At 39.2% G+C, this 17853-nt stretch overlaps 1 protein-coding gene across 2 annotated transcripts in view; it reads right to left on the reverse strand.

The window, feature by feature from the left end:
* The window catches only part of trit1 (tRNA isopentenyltransferase 1), a 40085-nt gene that overhangs the window by 11130 nt on the left and 11102 nt on the right, over window positions 1-17853 (reverse strand). For both annotated transcript variants that reach the window (XM_088328596.1, XM_088328595.1), the window contains 7 exons: window positions 10710-10852; window positions 10207-10303; window positions 6877-7022; window positions 4496-4638; window positions 4317-4428; window positions 1872-1984; window positions 1727-1804 (listed from right to left, as the gene is read on the reverse strand). In XM_088328596.1, coding sequence (XP_088184722.1) covers window positions 1727-1804; window positions 1872-1984; window positions 4317-4428; window positions 4496-4638; window positions 6877-7022; window positions 10207-10303; window positions 10710-10852 — 832 coding nt within the window. The remainder of the gene's footprint in view (window positions 1-1726; window positions 1805-1871; window positions 1985-4316; window positions 4429-4495; window positions 4639-6876; window positions 7023-10206; window positions 10304-10709; window positions 10853-17853) is intronic.

The following is a 17853-nucleotide window of genomic DNA, read 5'->3' on the forward strand; positions in this document are numbered from 1 at the left end:
ATCCAGTCTTTGGTGTCACGGACTGTGGCAGGTAACCATGCAGTGGAGTTCGACCTGTGAGTAACGGAATGTTTCCAAAATTGGCAGATCCCTAAGTTCCCTTTTTTTCTTAACGACCAAGTAGCAAAAATGAGCTGATTTTGCCCCTTTTTAATGGACTAAAAATTACATAAGACCAAAAAAAACACTAAATAACCTAAACTGGGTGAAAAAAAACATTGATTCATTATAAAAACCAATTTTCTAGACTCTTAAGGGTTGTATTTGTTTTTTTTTTTAAAGTGACAGTGTGTAAATATTTACAGCTTGAAAGTAGCCCCCCCCCTGTGGTGCTTTTAACATTTAACTACCATTTACCATCCACAGCGGAGTCCTGCATGCAATGGTTACAGAGTCTTATCACCCAGGCATGTCTTATTCCATTGTTTTTGTTTCTAACCCCACAAGTTAGGCACTTGGCTACAAGCTATGGCTCGTCCTACAGTGTATCTGGCCTCCCAACAGCTAAGGTCTCTCAGTCCCATGATTCAGGTATCTTTGATGTTTTTTTTCAGACCGTTTCCTTCTCTATCCTCTCATGTTAACCACTTAGTTGCCAGCTATGGCTCCTGCTTTGTACTACCATGTCATTAGTCTTCCACAGCTCAACGAGTCCAGTAATCAAGGCATCATCAAGTATTTTCCACCGTTTCCTTCTCTAGATATTTATGTTAACCACTTGGCTTTAGCCTGTGGCTCACCGCTAGCTGTTCTTATTAATTCTAACTGATCTTGCTTCATCCTTGGACGTCCCTCCCCTTTTACAGCGGGTCACGCAAGGGAATATTCTTGAGTCCTGTAAGTAAGGCTTGTTTTATTTTTTTCCACCGTTTCCTTCTCTAGCTACTCATGTTAGCCATTTGGGTGCAGGCTATGGCTCGTCACTAGCCGCTATTGTAATTGGTAGCTGCTGCTGCTTCATCCTTAAGTGTCACTTGCCTTACACACCTAGTCGTTGCAGAGTCCCGCGATACAGGCATCTTTGACTATTTCCCATTGTTTCCTTCTCTAGCTCCTCATGTTAGCCAATTGGCTGCAGGCCATGGGTTTCCGCTAGCCGCTATAGTTAACGGCTTTTGCTTCATCCATCAGTGTCATTCATCCTCCACTGCTGACATCGCAAAGTCCCCTGATTCAAGCATCTTCCACTTTTTATCCACTGTTTTCTTCTAGAGCCACTCATGTCAGCCACTTGGCTGCAGGCTACGGCTCACCATTAGCTGCTATTATGAGCTGATCCTGCTACCTCCTTTAGTGTAATTCATTTTTCACAGCTGAACATCGCAGAGTACCGTGATTAAGGCATATTCCACTGTTACCCTCTCTAGCCACTCATGATAGCCACTTGGCAGCATTCAGGGTACTTGACAAATTCTCATTGGGCTCCCAATCCCTTCCTCGCCGGCTAGCTAGGTCTTATATTGTCACAGGGATTCACACGAGCAAAAACTATGGAAGTAGGCTTCAGAATTTGGCAAAGTGGTATCGTTTGGACTTCCATAGTCCGTATTTTCAAATGCACGCGCTTCAGCTCGATTCTAAGCTACAGTGACCAATCGTGGTGGATTATTACACACTGTCACTTTAAAGCAGCCCCACAGAGCAAAGGTTAACGGCACCATAATCGATCAGATCGCACAACTATGAAAAAACACGAGTTCTCGCAGAAGAGAAGGTGAGAACTCACGTCGGAGGAAGCGGTTCCGGACCCATTTGTTTTGTTTGCGAGCATAGCGCCTGGTAGCAATCTTCAAAGCGTCCACGCCTAAAGTGAGAAGGAAAGGGAGGCTGTGATGCAAGAAAAAAAGACGGAAAAGGATTCTGGAAGCAACCTCTGCTACGAAGAGCCTCCTTTTCCTGCTGGGAGATGTTTTCAGGAGCCGTCAGGTAGTCATGGAACTCTTTGAAACCGATGGACTGGAAAATCCCGTGCTGGTAGTTCTGACTGAGGAGAAGGAGACGGTGCTTGAAATTAGGGACTGAGGAAATCAGTGAGCAGAAAATAAGTATTAGAGAGTGGGAACATCCGTTGGTCTTTATAATGCAAGTTCATGGTGTCAATAGGTTATGAAGCAGATTTTTTTTTTATTCAAGCAGGACTAAATTGATTACCTAGCCTGTTATTTACTGTATTTTTCATGATGTTGAAAAACATATCATGCTCATTTTATTTTTGATTGTCTTTTTCCTATTTTAAAACAAAACAACTTATACATACTTTCTCTTTTCCTTCTTCCGCTTTTACCCCTTACCCTTCTTTGTTACCTTTTTTCTCTCTCTCTTTTTCTTTTCTTCAAATATTTCTCTTTTTTTTCCTTATTCTTTCTTTTTCTATTTATTTTTTCTTTTTTTTCCTGTCAAAAAAACCCCTTTAAATAAATATTTTGGGAAAAAGATGTCCGGGGAAACAAAGAACCACCCCTCCCCCCCAAAAAAACAGATTTAAATAAAGAGGAAAGGATATTTTAAAAAATTGAAAAACTCAGAATAATATTTGATAAACAAAAATATTTTAAAACAAAATGAATATTATACAAAGAAAGAAATTATATATATAAAGCAGGAAAGCTATATTCACAAAAACTTCAAAAAACAATCATATAAAAAAAAAAACAGAGAAAAAGAATTCCCAAAACAAAATCTATTTTTGGAAAAACTAGAAAAATATCAACAATTTCGGCAAAAAGAGTTGTAAAGTAGAAATATTTCAAAACCTTTCCACAATAAACTCTATAAAACATACCATTAAAAGAAAAGTTAAAAAAACAAAACTCTTATACAAAAGAATCTAAAAAAACGTAGACTTTTTTAATGTTTTACAGCTTCCGTAGAAATTAAAATTGAATCTAAATGATCTATTTTTTTTACAACTCTTCAGATGACCGTCACATCAACGAGTCAACTGGTTTAGAAACGAAGATTGAAAATCAGCAAGTCATAAAGTTACCATCACGACCTTTCTCTATACAGCCATAATTTCACCTTCCCTTTTTTTTGACCCACCCTCTCTAAGCGAAGAATATCAATTTAAAAAGAAGCAAGGTCCTTCGGAGGACACGTTGACATTAAAAGTCAGAGACGGCTGCTTGTCCTCAACGGATGAGTCGCCGAACAATTTGCGGCCAATTTTGAAAAGAATTGCGATCGCTCGCCTTGTACCTTCGACGTCTACGGTTATAAGCGACCCCGCCCGCAAGAAAATAGAAGCGGCTTCTCATTCTTACACAGAGGAGAGAAGCCAAAAATGCAGTTGTTTGACCACCCCTGTGACACTTAAGAAATAGGTGGCAAAAAACGGGTGGGGCCAAGAACAAAATCCGAGAATAGCGCCGGAGCGCGGGAAATGTCGATTCGACGGAGGACAGGAGAGAGAGGTTTGACCTTGATGTCTAGCAGTAGAAGCCAGTCGAAGGGTGGGGGAAGAGTGGAGTCATTGAGGGTAAAGGAGTTGCAGACTGGGGAGAGAAGGGGGTAGGGGTGTATAGTGCTTGGCTCATCATATTGCTGATAGGGTACCAGTGAAAGCTGGGGTCTAAAAGAGTGTAGATTTCAGGTAACATTTTGAGTGTAACCGTTATCTCCAAGCACATAATGCTGCGAGCGATGGCTGGCAGAACACATAATTGTCGGGCCTGGTAGCTTTTTTGTTTTTTCTGTGAACTGCAATCGCGCAGCCGCAATCCATTATCCCCGATGGTGTATTTCTGCGGGCGTATACTGGTTTAGCGCACATTTGTCAAACCTGTGGCTCTTTTTTTGCTGTTATTTTTGCTCAAAGTGACTTGCCTTTGTTTAGCTGTGATCCATTATCCTTGATGCCATATTTCTGTGCACTTTTGTCAGTTGCTAGTAGCTCTTTGTTTGCGGTTATTTCCGATGTCTGAAAAGTCTTCATAGTCAGACAATTCCAACAGTAAAAGCTCCACCCGAAAACCACAGTCCACATTGTGACCTGTCAAGACGGAGAAGGAGGAAATAGATAACGGCAGGAAGGCTTGGCCGAGTTCGCCGTGGTGCCGTTTTCAAGGAGAAAAAGAGATCCTTCAGTCGTTCCGCATCGTTAATTTCCAGGAGGGGGGGTTACGGGAATGTGATCTTGAACTTGATGCGCTGGACTGAGACCACTAACGAACTTAGAAAAGCTTTTAGGTGCCTGATTTAGTAGGGTACTACATCAAATTGGAATTAGATTTTCCCTAAATGCATGAAATGAATGTCAGTTTGTTTTCTAGTTTTTGTGACAAGTGGTACCATTTGTCATCATTTTTGGACTTTACCTTTCATTTTCCACCTTTTTCTGATTAAACTGAACATGAAAGTCACGGAGCTCCTCTATCAACCCGGCCGACAACATCTCATCAACGCGGGCGTCCAGTCGCTTGTCCAGACCTGAGAACAAAAAATAATGAGGATAACAAAGCAAAGGAGTGGGGTCCGTGAGTTTTCAGCTTCCTACCGTCCATGTTGGCGTGGAGCCAAAAGATGCAAGGGTCCGGGTATCTTAAGGGGCCGCCGAGGCCGTCCCCGCCGTGCTGGCCTCGCTGCTCCTCCAACCAGGAACTGTGAGGAATGCCTGTTTCTTGGTGGACCTGCAGGCTTCTGTGGAGCCAAAGCATAGAGTTAATCGAGTTAATTTTGGCATGATTAATAAAGGGGAGAAAGTTCATGGCGCTCAAGCTTACGTCACCAATGGGGAAAATTGCATTATCAACTAGCAAAATTTAGCATGTTTGTTACATTTTTACATATGTTATTAACTCGAAGTTAACTCTAAGATAAACCCAATTAATTGCATTTAATTAATTTATATCACAGCACTTTAGAAAACACAGAAAATATTTTATCGTACGTGCTGTTTTACGAATTTTACACACGTCTTTAATGTTTACCTTTGCACCAATTAGATTGGATAAGTGTGTGTGCTACGCTAACACATTCACCAAGGTCCAGAACTTTGTACCTTGTGGAGCCTAAGAGGAGAGTTAATAGAGTAATTAATAGCATAATTAATGAAGTAGAGTAAGCTCTTGGCGCTGACACTAATGTGGCTAGCACTAACGGGGCTGCTAGTATTAGCGACAAGATGATTTGAGGTCATCAACTGTAATTTAATTATGGGACAAACCAAATTGATCACATTCTAGAGTATTTTAGCATTTAATCAGTTCATTAATACCGTTCATTGTATTGTAAATTGCGCAGTTAATGTTGCGTGGTAGCTCATGGCATTAACACTAATGTGGCTAGTGTCACTGACATAGCTGATAGCATTAGCAACTTGCTAAGAGGTCATAGCCTTTTTACATGTTACAACAACAGGTTATCTATGAGACAAACCAAAGTAGATAGATAGATAGATAGATAGATAGATAGATACTTTATTCATCCCCGAAGTAATCGCAATATACAGTATTCCCTCGATTTTCGCAATTAATCCAGTTATAAATCCGGTGAATCGAGTTATTAATTACATTAATAATGAAGCAATGGAAGCTCATGGCGCTAACGGGGCTGACGTGGCTGCTAACATTAGTGACTTGGTTTGAGGCCAGTACACTTTTACGTTTGAAGTACAAATAACAATAAGACAGACCAAATTAATCACAATTAACTATTTGATTGACACAGAAAAGCTTACTTCATCTGTGTTTGTTTACGAAGTGGAACACACGTCCTCGAGGTTTAGCTTCAGACTGAAAAGAAAAGAAAAGTGTGTTGCCTACGCTAACAAAAATATTTTTCACTAGCGATTCTCCTGCTGGCCTGCAATCTGTGGATAGACAGAAAAAATGATTCCTGTCGCCGAAGAGCAGGACAACCTAACCTACAAACTGCAACTCGTCAAATGTAGTGTGAGAGCGCTAAGCACTAAGACTGTTAAATAGACTTGTTATTATACTTCACAAATAGTAACCATGGGGCCTTTTTGAATCCAAATCCCAAAATAGGGACTCTTTTATCCAGCTTTTATTTTTAGATTGAGAATTTAGCGTCATTGACGGCTTTAGCAATTTTTTTTCTTATTTCTAAGATGGCTATTTGTCACTATGCTAAGTAGCTAATGCCTTAGGAACCGGCAGAACCACAGATAAAAAAATTAACAAAATAATAAAAGTAAGTACTCCTTACGTATAATTTATGTGTTTAGACTATGAATAAATATAAATGTAGAGCAAAAAATACATTATTTACTTTTTGTGTGGCGTGCCTTGAGCTGGTAGAGTGGAGTAGCCGGGTGGATGCAGAAAGGGAAGAAGACAGCTTATTAAAGGTATAATTGATCTTAAATATTAACTTGCAAGTATGGTCACAAAATTAGAAGATTTCCTCGTTTTTTTCGACTCATTTTTAATAATACCGTAGTTACAATTGTTGATTGTTTACGGCCACCGCAAGCTTGGTTTCTATGGTTTTGTTTTTGATTCTCCCTTTAATCACTGCAAGCCTTTAACCCATTGCGAATAAATACAGGACAAAGAATATTGTACAGAATTACAGTGACAACATGCATAGTCATTTCAAACTGAATAAGGAGATAGGCATTGTGGGAGGTTGCTCAGCATATAGCATATCAGCATTTTCATGATGTCGCGACAGAAACCACTGGCAGACTTTATTATTATATCATGTCGACCAATGGTAGAAAACATCTTAGACACAAGTCTACATACCAATTTGATTTGAATCGTTTTGGGGCAGGTGAAATTATTTGTTGATGTCATATAATGGAAAAAATGCTGTAAAAATGAGTCAAAAACATCGCATTCCACACGGTAAAGTGAAAAGGACGTAAGGCGGGGTCTACTGTATTACCGGTACAGCTCTAGTTTTGTTAACCTTGCAAGTTTGCGTCTGTCGTTGGGGTGCAGCATAGCAGCCATTTTGGGGTCCACTTTGGTCAGTCGCTGGTGTAATTCCGGTCCTCCCAGTTTTTCCAGCTCAAATTTCCTGTCAGTGTCTTCATCTTCCCCGGAATCTTGCCGCTAAATACAAATAAGGAGTTGGATTTGGAACCAATGCGACCAAAGGGAAGTCACAAAGAGATGATACCGAGTACTGATACCATCAGTTATTTGAAAAACACCTTCAAATAACAGAGTAAATTAACTGCAATTAATTAAAGTTAAAGACTTCTCTAGTTGGAGTTTTCTATTGATCAAATACAAAGAAAATGTTTACTTTAATAGTTGTCCATACTAAAATAAGAAAATCTAAGATTAGTAAAATGATTTGCCTTTTAATGAGCCTAGTTATCTGATAATTTACCACGGTTTAAATTTCTTCTTGATTACCTCATGTGCGGTCCCTTCTCAAGGTTTCTTCATTTTCCTCATGTTGAGGTTTTTGAGTTTTTCCCTGCCCTCATGTAGGTTTTAGATCAGGGGATGGTGTAATAATAGTCTATGGTTTGCAATAATCTGTGCAGCCCTTTGAGACTCCTCCTCTTTAAAAGTGTCACAAATAAACATGCCTTGAAATTTTTAATTACAGTAATCCCTCGGTTATCGCGGTTAATGGGGACCAAAACCACCCGCGAAAAGTGAAAATCCGCAAAGTAGCGACGCCCCTTCAAAAGTACTTAAAACATTATTTTTTTTATTTAATTTAATTTTATTATTATTATTTTTTAGACCTGCATAGCTCTGAACCTGCGAACGTGGAACCACGAAGTGGCGACACCACTTCAAAAATGCTTGAAAAAAAAAAAAACTTTTTTCCTTTAACTATTTTATTTGATTATTATTTTTTTAGACCCGCGAAGCTCTGAACCCGCGAACGTAGAACCGCGAAGTAGCGAGGTCCCACTGTAATATATTACAAAAGTCAATTCCATTGAAGTTGGGAAAAAGTTTAAAATGTCAGTAAAATTAGAATAGAATGACTTGCAAACCTTTTCTAACCCATATTTAAATGAATACACCACAAAGACAAGATTATCCATGTTCAAACTCATAAACTTTATTTCCATAAGCAAATAATGATAAACTTAGAATTTTATAATTGCAACAAGTGCCAAAGTAGTTGGGAAAGGGGCTTCTTCACCATTGTGTTACATCACCTTTCCTTTTAATAACACTCAATAAACGTTTAGGAAGTGAGGAGACTAGTTGTTGAATCGTTGATAGTGGAATCCTTTCCCATTCTTGCTTTATGTACAGCTTCAGCTGTTCAACAGTCCGGGGTCTCCTTTGTCTTATTCTGCGCTTTATAATGCGCCACACATTTTCAATGGGAGACAGGTCAGGACTGCAGGCAGGCCAGTCAAGCACCCGCACCCTCTTACTACGAAGCCACGCTGTCGTGAGACGTGCAGTGTGTGGCTTGGCATTATCCTGCTGGAAGAAGCAAGGGCGCCCATGGTAAAGATTCTGTTTGGATGGCAACATACTTTGTTCCAAAACCTGAATGTACTTTTCTGCATTAATGGTGCCTTCACAGATGTGCAGGTTACCCATTCCTTGGCCACTCATGCACCCCCATACCATCACAGATGCTGGCTTTTGCACTTTGCGTGCATAACAGTCTGGGTGGTTCTGTTCTTCTTTGGACCGGAGGACACGACGTCCACAATTTCCAAACACAATTTGGAAAACTGACTCATCAGACCACAGAACACTTTTCCACTTTGTATCAGTCCATTTTAGATGGGCTCGGGCCCAGAGAACCCTGCGGCGTTTCTGGATGTTGTTGATGAATGGCTTACGCTTTGCAACATAAAGTTTTAACCCACACTTACGGATATAGCGTCGAACTGTATTGACTGACAGTGGTTTTCCAAAGTGTTCCTGAGCCCATGTGGTGATGTCCTTTACACATTGATGTCGGTTCTTAATGCAGTACCGCTTGAGGGCTCGGAGGTCACGGGCATTCAATAATGGTTTACGGCCATGCCGTTTACGCACAGTGATTTCTCCAGATTCCCTGAACCTTTTCACAATATTATGGACTGTAGATGATGATATCCCTAAATTCCTTGCAATTGTACTTTGAGGAATGTTGTTTTTAAACTGTTCAACAATTTGCTCACGCAGTTGTTCACAAAGAGGTGAACCTCGCCCCATCCTTGCATGTGAATGACTTAGCTTGTTCGGGTCTCCCTTTTTTATACCCAGTAACAACTCTCACCTGTTGCTAATTCATCTGTTCACCTGCAAATAGTTGGTTGATTTCCATTCATCCACTTTCTGAGTAGTTATTGACACCTGTCCCAACTATTTTGGCACGTGTTGCTGTCATCAAATTACAGAGTTGATGATTTTCTCCCAAAACAATAAAGTTTATGAGTGAAGACAATAAATATGTTGTCTTTGCTGTGCATTCATTTAAATATGGGTTGAAAAGAATTTGCAATTTACTTGGATCAATTTTTATTTGCAATTAACACACTTTCCCAACTTCATTGGAATTGAGTTTTGTAATATTTTTTTACTTTCCTAATACACTGTCATTTACAATTATTTTCTCTTTTCATTCAAAGAGTATTCCTTAAAATGAGATAATTCATTTAATTTTAAAGTTTCTTTGAAACGGGCAAAACTATTTAAGGTATTTGTTCTAATTTTGTTATTTTCCTAAAATGTTCTAATTGTGGGTAGCATTTGTAGTATTTTATTTTGAAATAATTTTTTCGTAAAATACAAACAAATAACCTTTTAAATTAGTTTGTTGTTGTATTAGGTTATTTATCACATTTTATTTTCTTGAAATGTTTGCTTTTGATTGATTTTTTTCACTATAATTTAATAAAAGGAGTAACTTGAGGGATGAATGTTTTGTCCATTTTGATAATTTTCATAAATATATGTAATGTTTGGTATTTTCTTATCTATTTCTTACCCAATTGTAAAATTATTTCTCTAATACCACATCATTAAAAAAGAATCCCTAAAAATTCTATTGCCCTACCAGACAATTTTGCACATTTTTGTGAAATCTCCCCCTTTTAGGGTTTTCTTTGTAAATTTTATCATAAAAACGTTTAACATATAAAATAAAAAATAAGCTAGAAAAGGAAAAGCTTGGAATAATTTTGAAAATTGTTTGACAATTATATATAACAATTAACAACTTTATTTATCTATGAATTCACTTATAGTGTTGGATTTGAAAAAGTGACAAAAAATAACCGCAAATAAAGCTTATCTTTGATCAATTTATTGTACTCACCCCAGTGTCTAAAAGCACGTTCCATAGCAAGGACTCAATGTAGTAATTTGTTCCCCCGACAACGATGGGCAGTTTGTTCTCACGATGCATGCCCTCGATGTCAGATAATGTTAAGGAAAAGAGTAATGAAAACAACCTAAATAGATTCAAATATCGTCCACAGTACTTGATTAACTCATTTGGTGCCATATTGGATAAATGTGTTTTCCGAAGCTCATCAGTAAGTATCAAACCTCTGGGAATGAGTTTAGTATGAAAAATCCCCATTAGATGCAAGGAGTGGCATTGATCAGATGTTTGTCCACACATTGAGAAAGGCCAGACTTCCTAGATTTGCTTCCTGTATCCAGCGATTGAGAGTGTGTAGGCAGCCTCCGAGTAGGCGAAGTGAAGGAGTGTGGGATATATGGAAAAGGACAGAATGAAAAATCAAATCAAATTGTAGTATTTATAACTGTGCTTGCATGTGGCTTTAAGAAAAATGACAGCCTCATGGAAAAGATATTAAAGAAAGAGCTTTGTTCCTGAAGTCCACCACTGTGTAGTTGCTAACCATCGGGTCCACGAAGCTTATCATGTGATGTCGGCACTGGGCTTGCTCTTGGGTGCTAACCTTGTTGGTGATGATGTCCAAACCCTCATACACCTGGAAATGATTTAATTAGTATCCGATCCTAAAATGGCTATTAGAGCGCAACAGGGTTTAGCTACAAGTGCTAATATCTCAAAGCACTTAAATAGTGCTGTTTTTTTTAGTCAAAATTAACATGATTAACTCAATCAATGCCATAACGTATACATTTTCAGAAGCATTGTCCCAGAGTGCCAAAACAAAAGAACATGGTTATTTGTTTTTTTGTTATATTTGTATAAACTATTATAAGGGGTTTGCCTCACCTCATCAGTGAGTATCAAGCCTTTGGGACCGACTTCCGTATGAAAAATCTCCATTAAGTGTCAGAAGAAGCTTTGATATTTGCCCACACATTGAAGTAACCCTTTACTTCCTAGTATTGCTTCCTGTATCCAGCGATTGAGAGAGATTGGCCCATATGGCAAGTAGGCATAGTGAAGAGAAAAGTGGTATGAAAAGCAAAGATAATGATTAGAAGTTAACGCTTCAACAGCATAATTGCAAATCACTCATTTGATGCGTAGTCCATCGCGTCAGACTGCAGAGAAACGGATAAAATTTCAAGCATTTACAAGCACTTCACACAAAATTGTAGCGCTATTCAAACTTTGAAAATACAACCATAAAATTTAAGCATTTTCAAGGATTTCAAGCACCCGTACGAACCCTGACAAAAACAACTGTCCTTGCTAAGCCCTTTGGCCATATGCCTTGTATTAACATGCATACCGTAACTGTTGTAATTACCATATTTATTTTTCCTTAAATCAATGCTTTTCACCCTACTAACACAATCATTAAGTTCGCCGACGATACCACCTTGATCGGCCTCATCTCTGAAGGGGACGAGGCGGCGTGCAGGGATGAGGTGGAGTCACTGTCAACGTGGTGTTCGGAAAACCACCTCATACTAAACACCACAAAAACAAAAGAACTGATAGTGGACTTCAGAAGGAATGGCAGGAATCCAGCACCACTCATCATAAGGAGACTGTGTAGAGAGAGTCCACTCCTTCAAATTTCTGGGTGTGCACATCTCCGACGACCTCTCCTGGTCTGCAAACACCAGAGCGGTGGTAGGGAAGGCCCAGCAGTGACTGCATTTCCTGAGAGTGCTCAGGAAAAAACAGCTAAAACAGCAGCTGCAGGTGTCCATTTACAAAGCCACAGTGGAGAGCATTCTGACGTACTGCATTACGGTGTGGTATGCTGGGTGCACAGCAGCAGACAGGAAAACGCTCCAGAGGGTCATCAAAACAGCCCAGAAAATCGTCTGTTGCTCTCTGCCCAGTCCGGAGGACATTGCCTGCTCTCGCTACCTCAGCAGAGCAGAAAACATCATCAAGGACTTTTCTCACCCCGGCCACCACCTCTTCGATCTGCTGCCTTCCGGCAAGCACTACAGGTCACACAAAACAAAAACAAACAGACTCGGAGACAGTTTCTTCCACAGAGCCATTACCACCCTAAACACACACCGCACAAAAAACGGAAAAACTCTTGCAAAAACACTACCTCATACGAACGTAAATGGTACTCATGTCTATGTTTCTTGCACAATGTTGACTGCACTATGTTTACTGCTCACCTTGCACAATGTTGACTATCTTTTTGCACTATGATGACTATTTTTGCACCAAATGCATATGTTGACCATTTTTTTGCACTATGATGACTATTTTTGCACCAAATGCATGTTGCACAAACCTTCGATACCAAACTGTATGTAACATCCTATATGCCGACATTTCTTGGGTAAATTTTGTGTAAATTATAACTATAACCTTATCCTCCTTGTTTTATAACCTTATCTTCTCTGTTCCTTTATCTTCTTGGCTTTTTTACCTCACTGTGAATGTGTGAACTGGAGTGTCATGCCCAATTTCGTTGTCACAATATGTTAACCCATTTTGTAACAATGACAATAAAGGTATATTCTATTCTATTCAATTCTTTTCTCTTTCTTATCTCTTTCTCTTATTGTTTCCCCCTTTTTTCTCCCTAATCTACTAGTCCAGCCCCCGAGAGAATGTTTGTTCTATCGTGAGGCCCCCCCAAGTGAAAATGAGTTTGACACTCCTGGTCTACACTATGCACTGCGTGGAGGCAAAATGTAAACTTAACACTCTGCCAATGAGAGTGCCATTACTCCCCTAGTGTAGTGGAGTTGCATTTTCCCTTGATTTTGTGAAAAAAAAAAATAATATATATATATTCCCCGAGGTGATGCGACACAACACACCACCTCTGTCCACCCGGCACCACCCAGTCAGGAGATCGGTAGGGGAGGTATGTAACAGCCGGGTGACAAAGTCCGTCTCCATTTTTTAGGACTCGGACTCCCACGAGAACTCATTTGAACAGATTTTTTTCACATTTCACCAATTCCTGGAAAACGGCGATGAAAGCAGAAGAAGTCGAGAGTACACTCGACTCTTGAATCCGCCGTGTTGAGTTTCCGTCGGGAGGAAACGTAAACACGAACCCCGGTGGAGTTTTTACACCGCCGGGACGGACAAAACCGATCGAGACGACGGGGTCTCGTTTCGGTTGTCGCTGGAGTGTAATTTAAGATTGCAAGGAAACAAAAGTGCAGACCGTAGCCGATCAGGATTGCGGTGGAAACGCTTTGATGCGTCTTTTTAAAGCCTCTGGTGTTGTAAAACAATTTCATTCATTTAAATGAAACACTCTTGATTCACACATGTTGAGCAAAAAAACATTTGGTATTTCATAAACACGATTTCAGGTTTACAAATGAGTAATTATATGACAACTTGAAAGTTTGGCAGCTATTTTGCTAATACTTTTTTCGAAGCTAGCTTGTCTCAGAAGTGATTTTAGGGCTTAACGGCTTAATTTACCACACAGAGCTGTGCATTGCATGTGATTCTCAACGAGTCCCAATATTAAGGCATCTTGCACCGTTTTTCCATGGTTTCCTTCTCTAGCCTTTTCTCTGCAGGCTATGGTTCGCTGCACTCTCCTTTTGTTTTTAGCTGCATTTGCTTTGTCCTTCAGTGTCACTCTCCTTTGACAGCTGAGCCCGGTATGGGATAATGACAGAGTCCTGTTATTCAGGCATTTGATGATTTTTTTCACTGTTTCCTTCTCTAGCCACTCATGTTAGCCAATTGGCTTCAGGCCATGGATGGACACTATTCTTGGGTGCTCTGTGTATATAAAGCTTGCTTTGTCCTTTAGGGTCAGCCGCATTCTACAGCTGAATGTTGTCAAATATTGCGATTGAAGCAGCTATGACATTTTTCCACTGATTCCTTCCCGAGCCATTTCTCTGAAGGCACACTACTATTTTTAGAGTTATCTGCTTTGCTCTGTCTGTCAGTGTCATTTGCTTTCATAGCTGGTCATGCATGTGAACATTGCAAATTTCCATGATTCAGAATATCACACCCGTTTCCACTGTTTCCTTATCTAGCCGCTCATGTTAGCCACGTGGTTTCAGCCTGTGGCTCTCTGCTATTGTTCTAGTTAGCTGTTTTGTAGAAATAAACTTTGCTTCGTCCTAAGGTGTTACCCGCTTTACACAGCTGAACGTCACCGAGTTCCAGGATTTAGGCAGCTATGGCTTTTTTCCATCGTTTCCTTCCCTAGCCACTTATGTCAGCCACTTGGATGCAGTTTATGGCTTAGTGCTATTGTTATTAATAACTACTCTTGCAATGTTGTCGGACCAGCGTCTGAACCAGAAGCAGGTCAACATCTGCATCAACCAGCTGGAAGAGATGGGAATTTCTGGACTAATTTATGCATATTACCTGTTTTTTATTGATGTTCACCATCTTTTGTGTATTTTTACCTAATGCAACCTTTGCATCAGCTCCAGGTGTATCCAATTCTTCTTGTCGCTGACAGGGGTTAACACGTAAAGTCTTGTCGCTGGCTGAAATTTGTCCTTGCTCACAAAAGAAAACATGTTCGTAGGTTTTTAAATTTTGCCCAGTAGTATTCGCCGGGCTGGTGTGTCTTCTTTCATTGCTAATGCTTTCAGTCCCATTCTAAGCAACAGCGACCTCTAATGGTAAATTATTATTCAATGTCACAATTTACAAGATAATATATGTGTTTTTTGCCTATTTGATTCAGCAGTGTTCGATTCAAATGGGTGATTTTAACACCACTATGGGTTACTATAAAAAACACACTGGCTCTTTATTCTGGTCCCATTTCTGTCCAAATGTCTCATTCTAAGGAGATTGCTGAATTTTTCATTTTTTTTTAATTGGCTGAGAGAAAAACACATAAATCCGTGCTAGAAAAACTAGCGAGCGAAGGTGTTGATGGATAATGTGTGAAAATGGATGAGGCGCATGCTGTTCTCTGCCCCTTCCTGTATTTCTCTTCTTCTTTTGTAAAAAGGAGAAAAAGCTTCACCCGTCCACGCATTCATCCGTGCATCAGTCCACTCCTCCTGTGGTTGACAGTAGTGTCGTGCGGTGAATCGGTGAATAATTGATCGGGTTGAGTTGCTCTGCGCACTCACCGAGTGATGCTCGCCGCCGCAAATCCCGTCGAGTTAACTTTTAACCAGCAGACGAGTTAATTCTTAAAAAGTTCTTTTGAAAACGTTCATTTGTTTCGGACTAAGTCTGAAGTTTAAAAACTCGGAGGTGAAATGCATCAAAGGCGGGAATTGTTAATTCAATGTATAACTGTGAGTTATCGCAACTTGAAAGCTTTTACTCATGGTCTAAAGCATCTTTAAAGCTTGGACTTAATCTTAATCTTTTACCCAAAAAAGATTTAAATCTGACAAATTGAATTAAGGCAGTTATGAAGTTTTAACTTCTGAGTTAATGCTTTAAAGCTTTAACTTCAAACATCAGTTCTTTAGAATTTTAACTGAGTATACCTGAGCTAATGCAGCTTGAATTCATGATTTGTAGCAGCTTTAAATTTGTAAGGCTGAACCTTGATTTCAATCTAAAATTTGAGTTAAGGCTTTAAAGCTTTAACTTCAATTGCTAGCGTATTTTCACGTCATGTTGATTTGTATAGCCCTTAATCACAAAGAGTCTCAAAGGGCTGCACAGATCAAAGACTATTGCAAACTATTATTTACAGACTATTATGACACTATCCCCTGATATTGTCAACATAAAATATAGGTTATTCATATGCTATAGAATAGAAGTGTGTTTTGAGCTTAGATTTAAACATTTCCTCTGAGGTTGCAGATCGAATCTCAGGGGGAGGAGCATTCCACAGCACCGGGGCCCGAATGGAGAATGAATTGCTACTCATGTAGTATTAACAAATACCAACTATTTTTCAATACTTAAAAAGTTGCTTTCATTGACTTTGTAATTGTTTCGATATATTTTAGTTCAAATTAATAGTTGGTGTTAAAAATTCTGGTTTTTAACACTTCAGCTCTGAGGTTACTTGCGTTAAGGTAGCTTGAAGGATTCAACTCATGATTTAAAACAGCTTTCAAGCTCAGACCCAAAATGAAATGCAGATTTAAAAAAATTTGAGTTACCCCTTTAAACTGTAACTTCAATCGGCCTCAAAAAGTAACTGTTGAATCAACATGAATTATACTAATTTTGTACTAACAAATGCCATCTATTTTCTTAATACCCAAAAGAGTTTAATTCACATGCAAATATTTTCCCCACTATATTTGTAGTTAACGTCAAAAGATGTTATTTTCTAGCACTTAAACTCTTGAAAGCTTTAACTTGTGATTTATATTGTCTTTAGATCTTCAGGATTTTATTTTATATATTGATTTTAAACTTAAATTAAAGCAGGTTTAAAGTTTTGACTTCTGAGTTAAAGCTTTAACTACAATTAGCACTGTTGAATTACCATGAACGACACACTAGTCTAGTATAATAAATACATTTCCTTTTTAACACAAAACAGTTGCTTTCATTAACCTGATATTTTTTCCCCATTACCGTATTTTCCGCACTATAAGGCGCACCTAAAAGTCTTAATTTTTTTCAAAAGCTGACCATGCGCCTTATAATACACTGCGCCTTATTTATGGATCAATATTAAATCGCAAAGTCTTCCAACTAACTTGCAGCCGCTGACTAGATTTTCCCCCGAACGCCAAGTAGTCCGCGGTGTATGCTGGGATTTATTTACCGGCGTTTCATTGGCTAACCAATGTGTCAATCATCATTTGAATCGATCACTATTGGCTAAAGTTATTCGGAGGTCTAGGGGCGGATCCTTTTTATCATTTACAGGCTGCCATTGGCTTAAACGGCGAAACAAAGCCTGCAATTGGCCGAAAAAGATGTGTCAATCATCAGTTGAATCGATCACTATTGGCTAAAGTTATTCGGAGGTCAAGGGGCGGATTCTTTTTATCATTTACAGGCTGGCATTGGCTGAAGCGGCAAAACAAAGCCTGCAATTGGCCGAAAAAGATGAATGCGTATAGCACGTGGTTGACGGCATACAGAAAGCATTTTTTTACTATTCTGTATTTGTAAATATTTTATTCTCCTGGATTTACTAAACTCACGGATATAAGAGGACCATGGCTGCACATTATTTTTGAACACAACGACTTTGGTGAGCTACTCTGGCGATATATTTTCCCAGTATCTTGTTTCAGACTGAACTCGATGTTTCTGTGATAAGCGGTGCAGATAATGGATAGAATGGAGTGTCTATTTTTAAATTAAACTCAATTCCAAGTGTTATTTGTCATTTGCACAGTAAAGTTGCGAGCGAAAAAGAAAATAGAAACTAAGGAATGGTTGGCATTTTTTGAATCCCAAGACTTTAACCTTCCGAATGATGGAACGATGCATTTGAGTGACATCGTACGGACACCGCATCCGCACGTGTTCTCGACACGTATTTGCGTCTTTGCAAGCTTTGGGAATGTTAAGGGGGTAATAAGTTTGACTGAACTATCTGACTGTTTTGTCGACGTTCCCATCGTAGCGCCTTATAATCCGGTGCGTCTTATGTATGTCAAATATAGGACCAAAAACTATTTTTTCGGGGTGCGCCCTATAACCCGG

Source organism: Urocampus carinirostris, chromosome 2 (assembly GCF_059441175.1).
Source record: "Urocampus carinirostris isolate Australia breed hairy pipefish chromosome 2, RoL_Ucar_1.0, whole genome shotgun sequence".
Classification (NCBI taxonomy): Eukaryota; Metazoa; Chordata; class Actinopteri; order Syngnathiformes; family Syngnathidae; genus Urocampus; species Urocampus carinirostris.